Here is an 18,101-nt window from a genome sequence, read left to right as displayed (position 1 = left end):
ATTGCACACTATGTTTCTCTTATTTCTTTGTCCAGCTCACTGAGATGGCCGCACATGCTTAGTTTCATCCTTTAACTGCCTCCTGTGTTGTGATAGTGTCACGTGTCGGAGGCCCAAGGCAGATCTCCGGGATGTCTTGCAAACAGGACACAGGCATGATCCAGACCAGCGACCAACAGAATACTTTATTACACATGTAATAAAGGAACATGACAGTAAGATATGCAGGTTAGGCAATAGTGGTAGAACTACCACAGAACCAAGTGCACCGGCAGACCAGATTCAAAACCCAGAGAGCGGAGTTCTTCACAAAGCCCCTGGTGGTGGGGATGAACTGGGCCGAGTGCTCACTGGTCGCACCTCCAGGAAGGTCCCCCTACACTTGGCCCCTACCTGCAAAGAACCTGGCTGGTAAAACCCCCAGCAGAACAGACAACAAAACTGGAACCCAAGCAAACACAGGACATGGATTAGACAACAAGACAAATGGGAACCAGCACAGAAGCAGATGCCTGGACCCCAAACGGAAAGGAAGCATGGCGGTCTCAGGCATAGCTGCACACAGACTAGAGATCCTCCCTCCAGAGAACCCAGGAGCCCTCTCATGAAGGCAGGACAAACACAGGAACAGAAGCAGTAAGGCACTGCAGGACAGACAAGGAACGGACTACATCAGAAGCAGTTTAGCACTGCCAGGCTATCAGATGCCGTAGAGCACTGCTAGGCTACACAAGGAAGAGAGTGGATCCAGACAGAGAACAGGTACAGAAGAACAGGCAAGGCATGGACAAGGATAACAAACATCATACAGGACAGGTACAGAAGAACAAAGACATAACATCAATGCATTACCAGGTGACACCACAAACAAGGGCAGATGGCAAAACCCCCTGGGACAGCAGCAAGGTGCTACACCCAGCAAGACACAAGATATAGACTAACTGACCACAAGCCCCACAGCTCACAGATAGATATAGCTGCCTAAGGAGGGCACCTCATAAGACATACCCAGGAACAGACCAGAGGAAGTTCACCCCATCAGAACCAGGAGTACCAGAACCATAGAACAAACGATACAGGCCACAGTTCACACACAAGGCCGCAGCCAGCATGCATCGCAAAACCAGCATACATGGGAACACCCACATCCAGTACACAAAGCGCATGCAGCCAGCCTGCATGGCATCGGTGACAGGAACCACAGAGATACAGACAAGGAAGCCACAAACACAAGCCACGGTTCACACACTACACCGCAGCCAGCACACACACAGTCCCAAGCAGCCAGCATACACAGGTGATGGCCTGCAGCCAGTACGTAAGGGAGCCTGCAGCCAGCCTACACGGCCAAAACTGTCACGGTGAACCACACCGTGACAGATAGGGAGAGAGCTGCAGCAGAATGGACACGCCTCCAGAGCTGCAGCAGAATGGACACGCCTCCAGAGCTGCAGCAGAATGGACACGCCTCCAGAGCTGCAGCAGAATGGACACGCCTCCAGAGCTGCACCAGAATGGACACGCCTCCAGAGCTGCACCAGAATGGACACGCCTCCAGAGCTGCACCAGAATGGACACGCCTCCAGAGCTGCACCAGAAAAGACACTCCCCTTGAGCTGCCAGATTGATATAAATCTAGCAGAGTAATAAATGGGGAGATCTCTGGATCCATGTGAGGTACAGGGCTGGTTCTAGCTTTGTTAGAAAGAGATTGTCATGTACTGTATGTTGTCTGATTTTCCTTTTTTTTTACATTAGTCATGGAATACCCCTTTAATGCTTCAGCATACCAAGACATTTTGGACAATTGTATGCTTCTAACTTTGTGGGAGAAGTATGACCCTTCTCTGTTGCAGTATGGCTACCCCAGTGCACAAAGCATGGCTCATAAACGCATGGTTGGGCGAGTTTGGTGTGGAAGACCTTGACTAGTCGCACAGAGCTCTGACCCCAACCCCATTGAACACCTTTGAGATGAACTAGAATAGAGATTGTGACCCAGACCCTCTCATCTACCATCAATGTCTAACCTCACAAATGTTCTTCTGGATGAATGGGCAAACATTCCCACAGACACATCCCAAAATCTTGTAGAAAGCCATCCCAGAAGAGTGAAAGCTGTTTTATCTGCAAGGGGGGAGCAACTTCATATCAATGCTTACGAATTTAGAAAGGGATGTGATAAAAGCTCCTGTAGGTGTAATGTGTCAGTGACTGGCTGCAGCTGTCACAAGGTTATATGGGCACATCACTGCTGCAGCCAAGTAAACAGATACCTTCCAGAGGTACTGGAGTAGCCGCACTGGAATGGCTGGGGAATGAACAGGCAATTAATGCTTCTTTTATAGTTTCATCACATTTCCTCCTTGGACGATTTATTCCACAGCTACATAAGGCTACTTTCACATCTGTGTTTTTGCTGGATCCGTCATGGATCAGCAAAAACAATTCCGTCTGCATCCATTATGAATAGATCCAGTTGTATTATCTCTAAAATAGCCAAGATGGATTTGTCTATAAAACCACTGTAAGTCAATGGGGGGCGGATCCGTTTTTGTTTGTGTCAGAGACAACGGGTCCTTTATCATTGACTTAGGGTACTTTCACAGTAGCGTTAAAGTTTTCCGGTACTGAGTTCCGTCCTAGGGGCTCAATACTGGAAAAAAACTTATCAGTTTTATCCCAATGCATTCTTAATGGAAAGCAATCCGTTCAGGATGCATCAGGATGTCTTCAGTGCAGTCCCTTTTACGGTATTTGGCTGGAGTAAATACCGCAGCATGCTGGGGTATTTTTTTCCGGCCCAAATTCCGGAACACTTGCCTTATTGCCGGATCCAGCATTAATTTCCATTGAAATGTTTTAATACCGGATCCGGTACCAAGTGTTCTGGAAAAACGGATCTTTAAAGCTGTTAAAAAGATAAATACCGGATCCATTTTTCCGGATGACACCGGAGAGACGGATCCTGTATTGCAATGCATTTGTCAGAAGGATCCGCATCCGGATAACCATTTGCATATGGATTTCCGGATCCGGCAGGCACTTCCGGCAACGGAACTGGCTGCCGGATTCTTCTAATGCTAGTGTGAAAGTACCCTTATATTGTGAGTCATGACGGACCCGTCTTGCTCCGCAATGAAAACGGAATGCATTCTGGTGCACTCCGTTCCCTTCAGTTCAATGAATGGGGACAAAACGGAATTGTTTTCCTCCGCTATTGTGACCCTTTGACGGATCTCAATAGAAGGAAGGGAAAGCGCAGGTGTGAAAGTAGCCCAACCCTTTTAATCATTAAAAATCTTACTGGATGAACAGTACGTATATCATATCGCAATACCAGTACCATATTTCATTTACCTACAGTACATGGTCTCATGAAGTTACAAAATAAGACCAAAAAAAGAAAGACTAGAAAGTAATAATCATCTTTTGATTTTAGGATTTGAAGCTGTAATTGCTCCATTGAGAATCACATGACAAGTTTATTAAAAAAATAATAAAACTAATTTTAGAAAGATTGAATTTGATAATAGCAGAAGCATAAAACATTGTACCTTTGTCAGAGATACCGATTCCTCTGATCTGCAGTGCTGGTGTCTCCACTGGGGCAACTCTGACAGCGTCTTCACTGCTCCCACAGGAGGACCTAAAACAATGCACATTCATAGGAATAATGTCCTCAACATGTAAGGAAATATAAAGTTTAGGGAGTTTTATTAAGGCCTCATGCACACGACCGTTCCGTTTTTTGCGGTCCGCAAACCGCGAATATGCAAAAAACGCAAGTCGCCCGTGTGCCTTCCGCAATTTGCGGAACGGAACCTGTGGCCCATTGTAGAAATGCCTATTCTTGTCCGCAAAACGGACAAGAATAGGACATGTTCTATTTTTTTTACCGGGGCCACAGAACAGAGCAACGGATGCGGACAGCACACGGAGTGCTGTCCGCATCTTTTGCGGCCCCATTGAAGTGAATGGGTCCGCATCCGAGCCGCCAAAACGGCGGCTCGGATGCGGACCCGAAGAACGGTCGTGTGCATGAGGCCCAATACTGCCATACTGTCTGAGCAGCAATAATAGACGATGATAATGAAAATTTTGAGATCACAAGTGAACTCTTAAGCCCTTACTACATTTTCCATCCCATATGGACATGTCAGAAACTGATCAGATTATTGCTTTATTTTGTAACTTGTTCTAAAAAAATGAATTTTTCTCCTGACTGGTTCCTATGGTTGTGTCCCCCGCTACTCTGCAATAGTACACCCATGCTTGTGTTACTGCTATGTGTGTCCTAGGGAGTCATGCATTTATCTCCACCTACAATCTCTGGTCGGATGCAGCCGTATGCAATAAGATCCTTCACCTAGATCTCATTCCACCTTTCTCCATGGTGAATACTCCAAAGAATTCGAAGGCAATATACAGTATTTTGTTTACTCTTTCTCTGTCGGATTTCTACTTGTCTGTTTCAAGAGCTTATACTGTATGCAAAGAGGTATCTCGAAGGGAAAGAAAACCATCTCGCTAGAGCCACCTTCTGGAAGCGTCCCCTATAAATCAAAGTCCGACGTTTTAAAAAGCCTTGGTCCATTACTAGGGAAAATAGTCAAGGCAAATATCCATCCGTAGACAGCTGTTTCGGGTTGCTTGCCCTTCATCAGTACACAGCAGGATTCTGGCTGGCTGAGTGCGATGCCTCAAACAGTTAGGCTCCATTCACACATCTGCAATTCCGTTCCACATTTTGCGGAACGGAATTGCGGACCCATTCATTTCTATGGCACTTCCGGGTCCGCATTTCCGTTCCCCAAAAAAATAGAACATGCCCTGTTCCTGTCCGCAATTGCGGACAAGAATAGGCATATTTTATTAGTGCCGGCGATGTGTGGTCCGCAAAATGCGGAACGCACATTGCCGGTGTCCGAGTTTTGTGGATCCACGTATCCGTGGATCCGCAAAACACGCTACGAATGTGTGAATGGACCCTTAGGCAGGCTACTGGCTTTCCCTAAAGAGACCAGCTGTGTATGGAGACTTTTTGGCAGTGCTCCATGGGGAAAAAAAATATGTAAGGAAAGAGAAACATCTTACTAACGCCACCTTCTGGACGTGGCTTCCAATTAGTAAAAGTCTGAGATCCTACTCCATACTGATGAGGGGCAAGCACCCCAAAACAGCTGTCTATGGATGGATATTTGGCTTGCCTATTTTCCCTTGTCACATTCAAAGGCTTGTTAAAAAGTTGGACTCAAAGGTTGCCAATTCCTGGCACTAACGAGATAGTTCTCCATCTTGAGAGATACCTCTTTGCATATTTTTTCCCATGGAGCATTGCACATAAGTCTCTATACCATGGGACACTGCCAAAAAGACTCCACACACAGCTGGTCTCTTTAAGGAGATCCCTCACCCTGCTTTATACCGCTGACAAACAGACTTTGCTATGCTTATTCTTCTCAGTTATGATTTCATGCCCCTTTAATTAGTCATTCACTACGTGACTGACATATAAAGTAGTGGATCAGATAGGCAGATTCTTACCATTGAACACCATTACTCTGTGCCATGTCTTCATGCTGAAAAACAATGAAAGAATGTTTATTAATTCTACTTCTATCAGGTTAATAAGTTCATTAGTTCAGTTGGCCAATTTTTATTTATTTTTTATTTGTTTTATTGAACAAGTACAATGAACGAAGCAATACAAAAGGCAGTGCAGGACCAAAGTCCTGAAGACATATACATACACCATATGCATACATATTCCACCATAATAATACATAGGGCAGATCATACAGGAGCAGCATACAAAGGTCATTCTGAGAGAAAAGGTCTATTTGGATGCAGCAATGAGAGCATCAGTCAATGCATTAGTCGAATACAGAGTTTGTGTAGAGGAGCACCACGATCCCCCGGCCTCCAAGAACTTGGAGGAGCATCCCCTATTTTTGAAGACTATATATTCATATGGAATTATTGTGTTTACTAATACTCTCCACTGGTTTACGGATTAACTTCTATCTCCCCATCCACCTAATCGCTATAGCTTTTTGTGCCAATAATAGAACTTCCCCTAGAATGATCCTAGTGTAATGAGGGTAGGTGGGCTGGTCAAGGATACCAAATAGGCACACCATAGGTTCCATAGGAACGGGGAGGTTCAGTAGGTTATAAAGAAAGTCTGTAGTTTCCTTCCAGAACGTCTGGATATATGTACATGCCCATATGAGATGCCAGAAGTTTGCTTCATCTGCTGAGCATCTATGGCATCTGGAATGTGATAACCTACCTATTGTATATAATCGTGAGGGAGTTAGATAACTTTGGTGTATAATACATAACTGTATGAGTATATAATGCAGAGATGAATCCTTAGGGACCCTGGGAGCGAAACACCCCAATCAGTTGATAGGTAGATACAGTACAGACCAAAAGTTTGGACACACCTTCTCATTCAAAGAGTTTTCTTTATTTTCATGACTATGAAAATTGTAGATTCACACTGAAGGCATCAAAACTATGAATTAACACATGTGGAATTATATACATAACAAACAAGTGTGAAACAACTGAAAATATGTCATATTCTAGGTTCTTCAAAGTAGCCACCTTTTGCTTTGATTACTGCTTTGCACACTCTTGGCATTCTCTTGATGAGCTTCAAGAGGTAGTCCCCTGAAATGGTTTTCACTTCACAGGTGTGCCCTGTCAGGTTTAATAAGTGGGATTTATTGCCTTATAAATGGGGTTGGGACCATCAGTTGTGTTGAGGAGAAGTCAGGTGTATACACAGCTGATAGTCCTACTGAATAGACTGTTAGAATTTGGATTATGGCAAGAAAAAAGCAGCTAAGTAAAGAAAAACGAGTGGCCATCATTACTTTAAGAAATGAAGGTCAGTCAGTCAGCCGAAAAATTGGGAAAACTTTGAAAGCAAGGGCTATTTGACCATGAAGGAGAGTGATGGGGTGCTGCACCAGATGACCTGGCCTCCACAGTCACCGGACCTGAACCCAATCGAGATGGTTTGGGGTGAGCTGGACCGCAGAGTGAAGGCAAAAGGGCCAACAAGTGCTAAGCATCTCTGGGAACTCCTTCAAGACTGTTGGAAGACCATTTCAGGGGACTACCTCTTGAAGCTCATCAGGAGAATGCCAAGAGTGTGCAAAGCAGTAATCAAAGCAAAAGGTGGCTACTTTGAAGAACCTAGAATATGACACATTTTCAGCTGTTTCACACTTGTTTGTTATGTATATAATTCCACATGTGTTAATTCATAGTTTTGATGCCTTCATAGTCATGAAAATAAAGAAAACTCTTTGAATGAGAAGGTGTGTCCAAACTTTTGGTCTGTACTGTATATCTATTTTAGTGCCACTAAAGTGAGAGGTCAGAGCGTGCCTTAGTTGCAGATATCTATAAAATGCCTTTCTAGGTAATTCACAGTGAGTGCACAAGACATCAAATGTAATGAACACATTATCAATATATACATCACTTAAAGTACAAACACCAAGCTCCTTCCAGAATTGACGCCCAGGAAGGGAGATCAAAGAGGGAAACATGGGGTTGTCCCACAGGGGAGTCCCAGCCAGGCTTCCCTGAAATCCGGGAATCCCTTTACATGCCTCCCACACCTGTATGGCCAATTTGAGAATTGGTAAAAGCACTCGTGGGAACAGCCGCGGCCCCTCCAGCACCGGCCACAAGGAATTGAGATTCAAATACGTGCCTAAATGTACCTCAGAGATAGATAGCTTTTCATAAGGAGACAGCCATGTCCTCAGATGCCGCAGCTGAACCGCCAAGTAATATAAATGGAAATCAGGTAAGGACACTCCCTCTTCCCCCTTGGGATGACTTAGATTGGCTATAGATAATTTAGGTCTGTTAGATCCCCAAATTAATGGAGACATTATCGAGTTGAGCTGATGAAATATTGCCTTAGTGACTATATAAGGGGCATGCTCTAAGATATATAAGCATTTAGGTAGTATGATAAACTTATTCAAGTTAATACGGCCCAAAACTGACAGTGGTAAGCCACTCCACACCCAGAATTTCTCTCTGCTATAATCCAGAAGAGGTTGAATATTAAGGGTGTGGAAGGATGCAGCTTCCGTGGTAATGACTATGCCCAAATATTTAAAGCTGGAGACTACAGGTAATTCTCCACTAAGACAGGTCCAATCAGAAGTATATAAAGGGAATAAGGCAGATTTGGGCCAGTTAATCCGTAATCCAGAAAAATGGCTAAAAGCATCAATTAAGGAAATGGCTCGAGGGAGTGTCCTCCACCTCTGACATAAAAAGCACAGTCGTCAGCCTAGAGACCCAATCTTTCCTCCCTCTCTCCCACTCGGATGCCCCTAAACTGTGAATCGCTTCGATCAGTTGGCTAATTTGCCTCAGTTTATCCTGACAACCCTATTAAGCAGGAGTCCCCATACCCAAATCTAGATGTCAAGATAAAGCTTTGGTCTGCAGGACAGTGATAGAACAAATTCTTGGTTTTTCAAATGGTTCCTGCAAATAAATGTTTTTCCTTGTAGAATGAAAAGCTACAGGATTGTACAAAATATTTTCTAGACCATTACCTTGTGGTCAAGATCTGTGCTTGCTGTCACTCAATAGAAGCTTTCATTGTTTACTTCCAGTGGATAGAAATCTGTCCTGGTCATGTGAGGGACAAACAGGTGCATGGCTCAACATAGTTTAGTATGGCTTCTTTCCCACCGGTGGCTGTGTGTTCCAGCAGGAAGGTCCGGCAAGTAATGCCGGGAATTAGCCTGACAAAAATCACTGCTTCTCAACATATTTGCTGGGTAGTGGCCGGATCTCTGCCCCACCCATTATAGTCAATGGAGTCCAGCAGGAAGGTGGTAGTATCCAGCAATGCCAGATCAAGAGAGGCAGGCTTTTCCAATAAAGAGTTCCCTGCCACAAATGTGACACTAGCCTTATCAGAGCCATGTCCTGTGTGACTCCATCACATGACCAGGAAAGATTTCTATCCACTGGAAGAAAATAAAGTTCCAGTTAAATATCTGTAAACTGAAATCTAGCAAACCATAAAGAATGGATTCAGAAAGTATATACACTGCCAGTCCAAAAAAAAAAGTCACCACCTGGATTTAACTAAGCAAATAGTTATGATCCTCCTATTGGATAATTACTGCATGGGCGATTATCTTTCAGCTGGCAATAAGTTATTTAACCCCAACTGGTGCAATGAGATGCTTCTCATTTCTTAAACAACCATGTCAGAAGACACATCTCGTGGTTGTGGAAAAGATGTTAGTCTGTTTGAGAAGGGTCAAATCATTGGCATGCATCAAGCAGAGAAAACATCTAAGGAGATTGCAGAAACTGCTAAAATTGGGTTAAGAACTGTCCAACGCATTATTAAAAACTGGAAGGATAGTGGGGACCCATCGTATTCGAGGAAGAGATGCGGCGGGAAAAAAAATCCTGAATGATCGTGATCGGTGATCACTTAAACGTTTGGTGAAATCAAATCGAAGAAAAACAACAGTAGAACTCAGGGCTATGTTTAATAGTGAAAGTAGGAGAATTTCCACACGCACAATGCGAAGGGAACTCAAGGGATTGGGACTGAACAGCTGTGTAACCGTAAGAAAACCACTAATCAGTGAGGCAAACCAGAAAAAAAGGCTTCCGTTTGCTAGGGAGCATAAAGATTGGATTCTGGAGCAATGGAAGAAGTGAGGAGTCCAGATTTACCCTGTTCCAGAGTGATGGGCGCATCAGGGTAAGAAGAGAGTCAGATGAAGTGATGCACCCATCATGCCTGGTGCCTACTGTACAAGCCTGTGGGGGCAGTGCTATGATCTGGGGTTGCTGCAGTTGGCCAGGTCTAGGTTCAGCAACAGTATGTGCTCTAAGAATGAGGTCAGCTGACTACCTGAACATACTGAATGACCAGGTTATTCCATCAATGGATTTTTTCTTCCCTGATGGCCCAGGCATATTCCAAGATGACAATGCCAGGATTCATGGTGTCAAATTGTGAAAGAGTGGTTCAGGGAGCATGAGACATCATTTTCACACATGGATTGGCCACCACAGTGTTCAGACCTTAACCCCATTGAGAATCTTTGGGATGTGCTGGAGAAGGCTTTGCACAGCAGCCAGACTCTACCATCATCAATGCAAGATTTTGGTGGAAAATGAATGCAACACTGGATGGAAATAAATCTTGTGACATTGCAGAAGCTTATCGAAACAATGCAACAGCGAATGCGTGCCCTAATCAAAGCTAAAGGGGGTGTGACCTTTTTTTATTGGTGGCAACTTTATTTTTGGGCAGGCAGTGTAGTAAAATTGCATAGTTGTTTTATTATAAAAACAGTGGCACTAATTTGCTGTCAATTGTGTACACCTTTAGGCTAAATGCACACGATCAGGATTGCGTGCGGATTTTCCGCGCAGATTTGCCTGCGAAAAAATCTGCACCGTAGGTCATGTACATTGTATTCTATAAGAATTTGAAATTCTCAATGCACACAATGTGGATTTTTTCCACGTGGATTTTGACCTCCGGATTTTCTTCATTCACTTAGTAAAATCTGCATGCGGAAAATCCGCAACGAATCCGCACCAAATCCACATGCAAATCTGCACCAATTGATGCGGATTGACCGCTCAGATTTGCCTGCGAACACCTGCGGATTTCAGTGCGGATTCTCCGCACATGAATCCTGACTGTGTGCATGTACCCTTAAAGGGTTTCTATCACTTCGTATGACATAATTAGCTCTCAGACACTAGCGATCCGCTAGTGTCTGCTCTGGCCAACCATCCTAATATAAGAGCTTTTGGGGCAGCCGTTTTGCTAAAAAAATAACTTTTATAAATATGCTAATGAGCCTCTAGGTGCTATGTGGGCGTCATTAGCACCTAGAGGCTCCGTCTACCTTCATACACAGCCACCGCCCAGCGCGTCCCTCCAGCCCACCCATCTCCTGCTGAATGCGATCCTCCGTGTGACGCTCAGACATCTCCACTGCGCCTGCGCCAATGACGTCATAGTGCTCCAAGGAACAGGCGCAGTGGAGATGTCTGAGCAGGGAAGCGGTCAGACATTCACTGCGCATGCGCCGAATACAGCCGCATGCGCTTTGGCCAAAATGTACACCAATGCCTCATCCAGCATAGAGGCAGGGCAGAATGCTGGTTGCAGAGTGTTATTGCATTTGTGTCTTTTTCTTTGCAGGAATAGTTTTCTTCATCCCAGCCTTCCCCATTGCTCTATACACAGCGCATAGAGATCAGGAAGCGGAAAAGCCCCTTCTTACTCCGGTCTCAGCGCTCATGTGATCACCAGGGGTTGCGGTTCTGCATAAGCTGCTGGGTCTTATCAGACCCTGATCAGCTCTGCAGTGAGGTTGTGCAGCAGCGATGTACAACTTCTCTGAGGGCTGTATTTCCCCTGTAATTGGGGCTAATAATATACAAGAGAAAACAGCTATAAAAATAATGTAAAGTTAGTTGTCCTCCAAGGGTCTTGAATGACCTTATGGGGGGGGGGGGGGGGACAAAGAGTATAATAAAAAAAAATAAAGATATAGAAAAACAAAAAATGCTAAAAAAATGATAATTTCTCCTCTTTTCTAACATTTTTCCTTTTTTATAAAAATGAAAAAAAAATACTAAAATAAAGCCCCATGAATGATCAAAATATGGTGTAAAAAAATGGTTTAGCATACTGGGTCTCTTATTTTGGTTAAATATCTACAACACCATTATTCCTAAAGCATCTAGTTTCCTGCTTGACTTTTACCATCACCTCCAACTGGTACTCGACAAGAACTAGTTTGCAGAAATGGTTCACGAAGCTTTGAGGCAGTAATTATTGATGAACATCATTTGGAGCTACCTGGATAAATCAGAAAGCACTATTTATATTCAGCTGGAAGAACTGATCTTGTGAGCATCAGATACAGAAGCTGAAATTATTTTACATTAATACGTGGCCGCTCACAGAAAAAAGCTGTCGCCAGAGGATGTCATGTTCCTGACTGGCTTCCATCTGTAATTGAAGATTCTTTTAGAAGAGAGCTAAGTGGTACGTTTTCTACCCTGACCATCTCTAATGTTACGACATGCCTACACATAAAAGAACAATAGTGTATGTTAGATATCAATTATTCAGACCTAGTATGACCTGTGATGGAACAATAATTTAATGTACTACTTGTCAGTGCTCTCTTGTCCCTGTTTAAGAAAAATTAAGAAGGTAAGGGTAAGGGGAACTCCACCAGTGATGGGAGATCCAACCATTACAGCCATAGCCTAATGCATAGTGAATACGGAAACCTATTTCTACACGATGTCAGTGAGTTTGATGCAGATTATTTCTTTATTATGCTCTTGACCAGGGATGCTCCTCCTGCGGCCAATCAGCTGTTGCAAAACTACAACTCCCAACATGCCCTAATAGCTTTAGGCTTTCCAGGCATGCTGGGAGTTATTATAATAATAATAATAATAATAATAATAATAATATTTATTTATATAGCACCACTATATTCCCCAGCTCTTTACAAATTTATAGGGTTCATGTACAAAACAAAAGTAACTGGTTAATATACAACTGAGACACTAGGAGTCAGGGCCCTGCTCGCAAGAGCTTACAATCTATGAGGAATTCGGGGTGACACATAAGGTAGTAGATTGTGATAAGTAGGATTCAAGACATTATTGAACTGAATGGAGATCTGCTTATGGTTTGGACTGTTAGAGGATCGAGTTCAGGCCAGAGGAGTTGGGGGGGGGAGAGGTTTACTCGGGGAATAGTCCGTTTAGGTAGCTTGATAAGCCTGCCTGAAAAGATGTCTTTTTAAAGGCACGTTTGAAGGTGGAGAAGTTGTGAATTGACCTAGTATTCCGGGGCAGAGTATTCCAGCTCGAGTGCAGCTCGAGTAAAGTCTTGAAGACGGGAATGAGAGGTACGGATTATGGAGGATGTTAATCTTAGATCACTGGCATATGGAGAGCATGAGTAGGGTGGTAGACGGAAATGAGGGAGGAGATGTATGGAGGTGCGGCACTGTGGAGAGCTTTGTGGGTGAGGGTGAGAAGTTTGAACTGTATTCTGTGGTGGATGGGCAACCAGTTAAGTGACTGGCACAGGCTAGTGGCATCAGTGTAGCGGGTGGATACGTAGATGAGCCTGGCTGCAGCATTTAGTACAGACTGAGGAGGGGGGAGTGAGTTCGATTAGTAATGCATTGCAGTAGTCAAGACGAGAATGAATCAAGGCAACAACAAGAGTTTTTGCCATTTCCACCGTAAGAAAAGGGGGGATTCTGGCGATATTCTTGAGGTGCAGCCGACAAGAGCGTGCAAGTGATTGGGTATGGAAAACAAAGGAAAGATCTGAGTCAAACATAACCCCCATACAGCAGGCATGCTGTCCATGAATTATGATAGTACCGCAGACTGAAATAGAAATATCAAGTTTAGGTGGGTTAGTAGATGGGGGTTCAGTCGTTTTATAGGCAACCTGTCACGGATGGTGTACAGGAAACAAGATGATACAAATACAAACGATGACTCACTGGATCCACAACTAAGGAACAAAAAGGGAGACCCCTGCAATCGACCTGCCGCTCTCCCTTATTGCTCAGCCTATGCGACCACTCCAAAGGTGAATGGGCGCATATCCACGTACCTCGGCTATCTTAACCTGAAGGCCCTACAATAGTGAGGGGACACAACCACCGGCTCCCTACACAGACACGGAGGGAGTCAGGGTCACCTGAATCCAGACAACAGAAAATCATAAATACATAAACAGAACTTATCTGCAGACGACTGTGGACTGGGAACTGGGAGCTGGGAGCTGGGAGCTGAGGACAGCATGCACACACATTCCAGGAAGTTGTATCAGCCGCACCCTACTACCTTATCTGGAAGAATTTAAAGGGAGGTAATGAGTCTGACTGCATGACAGCTGAGATAGCCTAACGAGGTGAGGAACAGAAACCAAAACAAAGAAACTCAAGGGGGAGGATCTGAACGGCTCCTGTCAGAGCTTCTCAGCTGTCTGGTTGTGACAGTACCCCTCCCTCTAGGAGTGGACTCCGGACACTCAGGGCCCACCTTCTCAGGATGGGACCTATGGAAAGCCCTGATGAGGCGAGAGGCCTTAATGTCCGTCACTGGGACCCACATCCTCTCCTCAGGACCATAACCCTCCCAATGAACGAGGTACTGGAGGGAACCGCGGACAAGACGAGAATCCACAATCCTAGAGACCTGAAATTCAAGATTTCCATCAACAATAATCGGAGGAGGAGGCAAAGGCGAGGGTACAATAGGTTGAACATAAGGTTTCAATAAGGACTTATGAAAAACATTATGGATCTTCCAAGTCTGAGGAAGATCAAGACGGTAGGCAACAGGATTGATGACAGAGAGGATCTTGTAAGGCCCAATAAACCTAGGACCCAACTTCCAGGAGGGAACCTTCAATTTGATATTCTTGGTAGACAGCCACACCAAATCATCAACATTCAGGTCCGGACCAGGCACACGTCTCTTATCCGCCACACGCTTATATCTCTCACTCATGTTCTTTAGATTATCCTGAATCTTTTGCCAAATAGATGACAAAGACGAGGAGAATCTGTCCTCATCAGGCAAACCAGAAGAGCCCTCTCCAGAGAAAGTCCCAAACTGCGGATGAAACCCATATGCACCAAAAAATGGTGACTTATCAGAGGACTCCTGACGACGGTTATTTAAAGCAAACTCAGCAAGGGACAAAAAAGAACACCAATCCTCCTGATTCTCCGCCACAAAACAGCGCAGATATGTCTCCAGATTCTGATTGACACGCTCTGTCTGGCCATTCGACTGCGGATGGAAAGCAGAAGAGAATGACAAGCGAACCCCCAAGCGAGAACAGAAAGCCTTCCAGAATCTGGAAACAAACTGCGTGCCCCTATCAGAGACTATGTCTGAAGGAATCCCATGCAATTTGACAATGTGGTCAACAAATGCCTGCGCCAGCGTCTTAGCATTGGGCAAACCAGGAAAAGGGATAAAATGCACCATTTTGCTAAAACGGTCCACCACCACCAGAATCACAGACTTCCCCGAGGAACGAGGCAAGTCCGTTATGAAGTCCATGGACAGATGTGTCCAAGGACGGGAAGGAATGGGCAAAGGAAGGAGAGGACCTGATGGCCGTGAATGAGGGACCTTGGCACGAGCGCAAGTCTCGCAAGCTGCCACAAAACCCTCAACCGACTTACGAAGCGCAGGCCACCAGAATCTCCGAGCAATGAGATCCAGTGTGGCTCTTGTCCCCGGGTGCCCAGCAAGGACCGTATCGTGGTGTTCCTTAAAAATCTTGTGTCTCAAAGCGAGAGGCACAAACAACCTCCCAGGAGGACAAAGATCAGGAGCTTCTGACTGGGCTGCCTGCACCTCTGCCTCCAATTCAGGAAAAAGAGCAGAGACCACCACACCTTCAGCTAAAATGGGACCCGGGTCTTCAAAATTCCCACCTCCCGGGAAACAACGTGACAGGGCATCTGCCTTCACATTCTTAACCCCAGGGCGGAACGTAACAACAAAATTAAACCTTGAAAAGAACAAAGACCATCTGGCCTGTCTCGGGTTCAGACGCTTGGCTGACTCCAAGTAGGCCAGATTTTTATGGTCAGTAAACACGGTAATAGGGTGTCTGGCTCCCTCTAGCCAATGGCGCCATTCCTCAAAAGCCAACTTGATGGCCAACAATTCCCTATCTCCCACATCATAATTTCTCTCTGCGGAGGAGAGCTTCTTTGAGAAAAAGGCACACGGTTGCCATTTGGCAGGAGAGGAACCCTGAGACAAGACCGCACCCACCCCTACCTCAGAAGCATCAACCTCAACTATGAAGGGTAACGAAACATCAGGTTGTACTAGGATGGGAGCGGAAGCAAAACTCTCCTTGATATTAGAAAAGGCCTTACGCGCCTCTACCGACCAGGAAGAAAAATCTACCCCCTTTCTGGTCATATCCGTAAGTGGTTTAACAACAGAGGAATAATTCAAAATAAATTTCCTGTAATAATTAGCAAAGCCCAAAAAACGCATCAGCGCCTTCTGATTCTCAGGAAGCTCCCACTCAAGCACAGCGCGAACCTTCTCGGGGTCCATGCGAAAACCAGAAGCGGAGACAAGAAACCCCAGAAATTGGATCTCTGGAACCGCAAAAACACATTTTTCCAGTTTCGCGTATAATTTATTCTCCCGCAGGATGAGTAAGACCTGACATAAGTGTTCCTTATGAGTCTTGAAATCAGGAGAAAAAATCAAAATGTCATCCAAATACACTAATACAAATTTTCCCATTAAATGATAAAAAATGCTGTTGACGAAATGCTGAAAAACGGCTGGGGCATTCATCAAACCAAAAGGCATAACTAAATTCTCAAAATGGCCCTCAGGGGTATTGAAAGCCGTCTTCCATTCGTCTCCTTCTCTGACCCTGACCAGGTTGTATGCCCCTCTTAGGTCTAATTTGGAAAAGACTTTAGCCCCAACAACCTGGTTAAACAGGTCCGGGATCAGAGGAAGCGGATAAGGATCACGAATAGTGATACTGTTCAGCTCCCTGAAATCCAGACAAGGTCTTAAAGAACCATCTTTTTTCTTAACAAAGAAAAAACCAGCGGCAACAGGTGACTTCGAGGGTCGTATGTGTCCTTTTCTCAGACTCTCAGAGATATAAGCACGCATCGCGACCCTCTCAGGTTGGGAAAGATTGTATAAACGAGATTTAGGCAGCTTGGCACCTGGGATGAGATCAATAGGGCAATCATACTCCCTGTGCGGAGGTAAACCCTGAACTCCACTCTCAGAGAAAACATCCAAAAATTCAGAGAGGAAAGGTGGTACAGTTTTAATAGAAACCTCAGAAATAGATGTTATGAGGCAATTCTCTCTGCAAAAGTTACTCCAACCATTTATTTGCCTCGCTTGCCAATCAATGGTGGGGTTATGTTTAGTGAGCCAGGGTAGCCCCAACACTAGAGGAGTAGGCAAACCGCTAAGGACGAAACATGACACATCCTCAACATGAGCATCATTCACAATTAAACGGATATTGTGAACTATGCCCTTTAATGATTTCTGAGAAAGTGGAGCTGAATCAATAAAAAAAACAGGAATATCTTTTCCCAAAGTGCATACCTGGAAACCATGAGTTATTGCAAATTGGTTATCAATGAGGTTGACAGCTGCTCCACTATCCACAAAAATCTCACAAAAAATGCTCTTGCTCTCTAGCGCCACCCTAGCAGGCAGGACAAAACGGGAACTACAAGCAAAAGAAAAATCTTCAATTTCCGCCTCAACCCTGCCAATAGTAACAGACGGAATATTCTTAAAAGATTTCTTCCTTTTTGTCTCTTTATTACTCCCAGAAAACTGCCTGAATCTCCTAGAGGGACAAACATTTGCCAGATGATTTATACCTCCACAACAAAAGCAAACCCTCCCCTGCGGGCTGAATCTTCTATTGTCAGAGGCAATCAACCCCAGCTGCATGGGCTCCTGCTCAGAAGGGGCTGACAGCGACTGAGACCCCTGTGCACAGAATGACACCGCTGCACTGTCCCGGGACTGAGCATGATAAGAAGGAGAAATCTCTCCTCTTTCTTTAAGACGCCTGTCAATACGAACAGCCTGAGACATAGCAGAATTCAAGGAGGTAGGTCTTTCATGAAAGGCAAATGCATCTCTCAATCCCTCAGAAAGACCATAGCAAAATTGACTTCGGAGTGCAGCATCATTCCAACCCGTATCTGCTGCCCATCTCCGAAATTCTGAGCAGTATATCTCTGCGGATTGTTTACCCTGGCATAACAGACGTAGTCTAGACTCAGCCAGAGCAATACGATCCGGATCATCATATATCTGACCCAGAGCTAAAAAGAATTCATCCACTGAACGGAGGGGCCGTGCCCCCTCCGGCAGCGAAAAGGCCCAGGACTGAGCATTACCTCTGAGCAGCGATATAATGATGCCCACCCTTCATTCTTCATCACCGGAAGAATGGGGAAGAAGGCGAA

At 44.8% G+C, this 18,101-nt stretch overlaps 1 protein-coding gene across 3 annotated transcripts in view; it reads right to left on the bottom strand.

Moving 5' to 3' along the window:
• Positions 1-18,101, bottom strand: part of CCDC178 (coiled-coil domain containing 178) — a 461,614-nt gene that overhangs the window by 429,578 nt on the left and 13,935 nt on the right. For all 3 annotated transcript variants that reach the window (XM_040433387.1, XM_040433386.1, XM_040433388.1), the window contains exons 3-4: positions 5,548-5,582; positions 3,558-3,649 (exon numbers count right to left, since the gene is read on the bottom strand). In XM_040433387.1, the coding sequence (XP_040289321.1) occupies positions 3,558-3,649; positions 5,548-5,582 (127 nt within the window). The remainder of the gene's footprint in view (positions 1-3,557; positions 3,650-5,547; positions 5,583-18,101) is intronic.

Source organism: Bufo bufo, chromosome 5 (assembly GCF_905171765.1).
Source record: "Bufo bufo chromosome 5, aBufBuf1.1, whole genome shotgun sequence".
Classification (NCBI taxonomy): domain Eukaryota; kingdom Metazoa; phylum Chordata; class Amphibia; order Anura; family Bufonidae; genus Bufo; species Bufo bufo.
The sequence above is the reverse complement of the archived record's forward strand: the minus strand, read 5'-3'. Positions and strand labels throughout refer to the sequence as shown.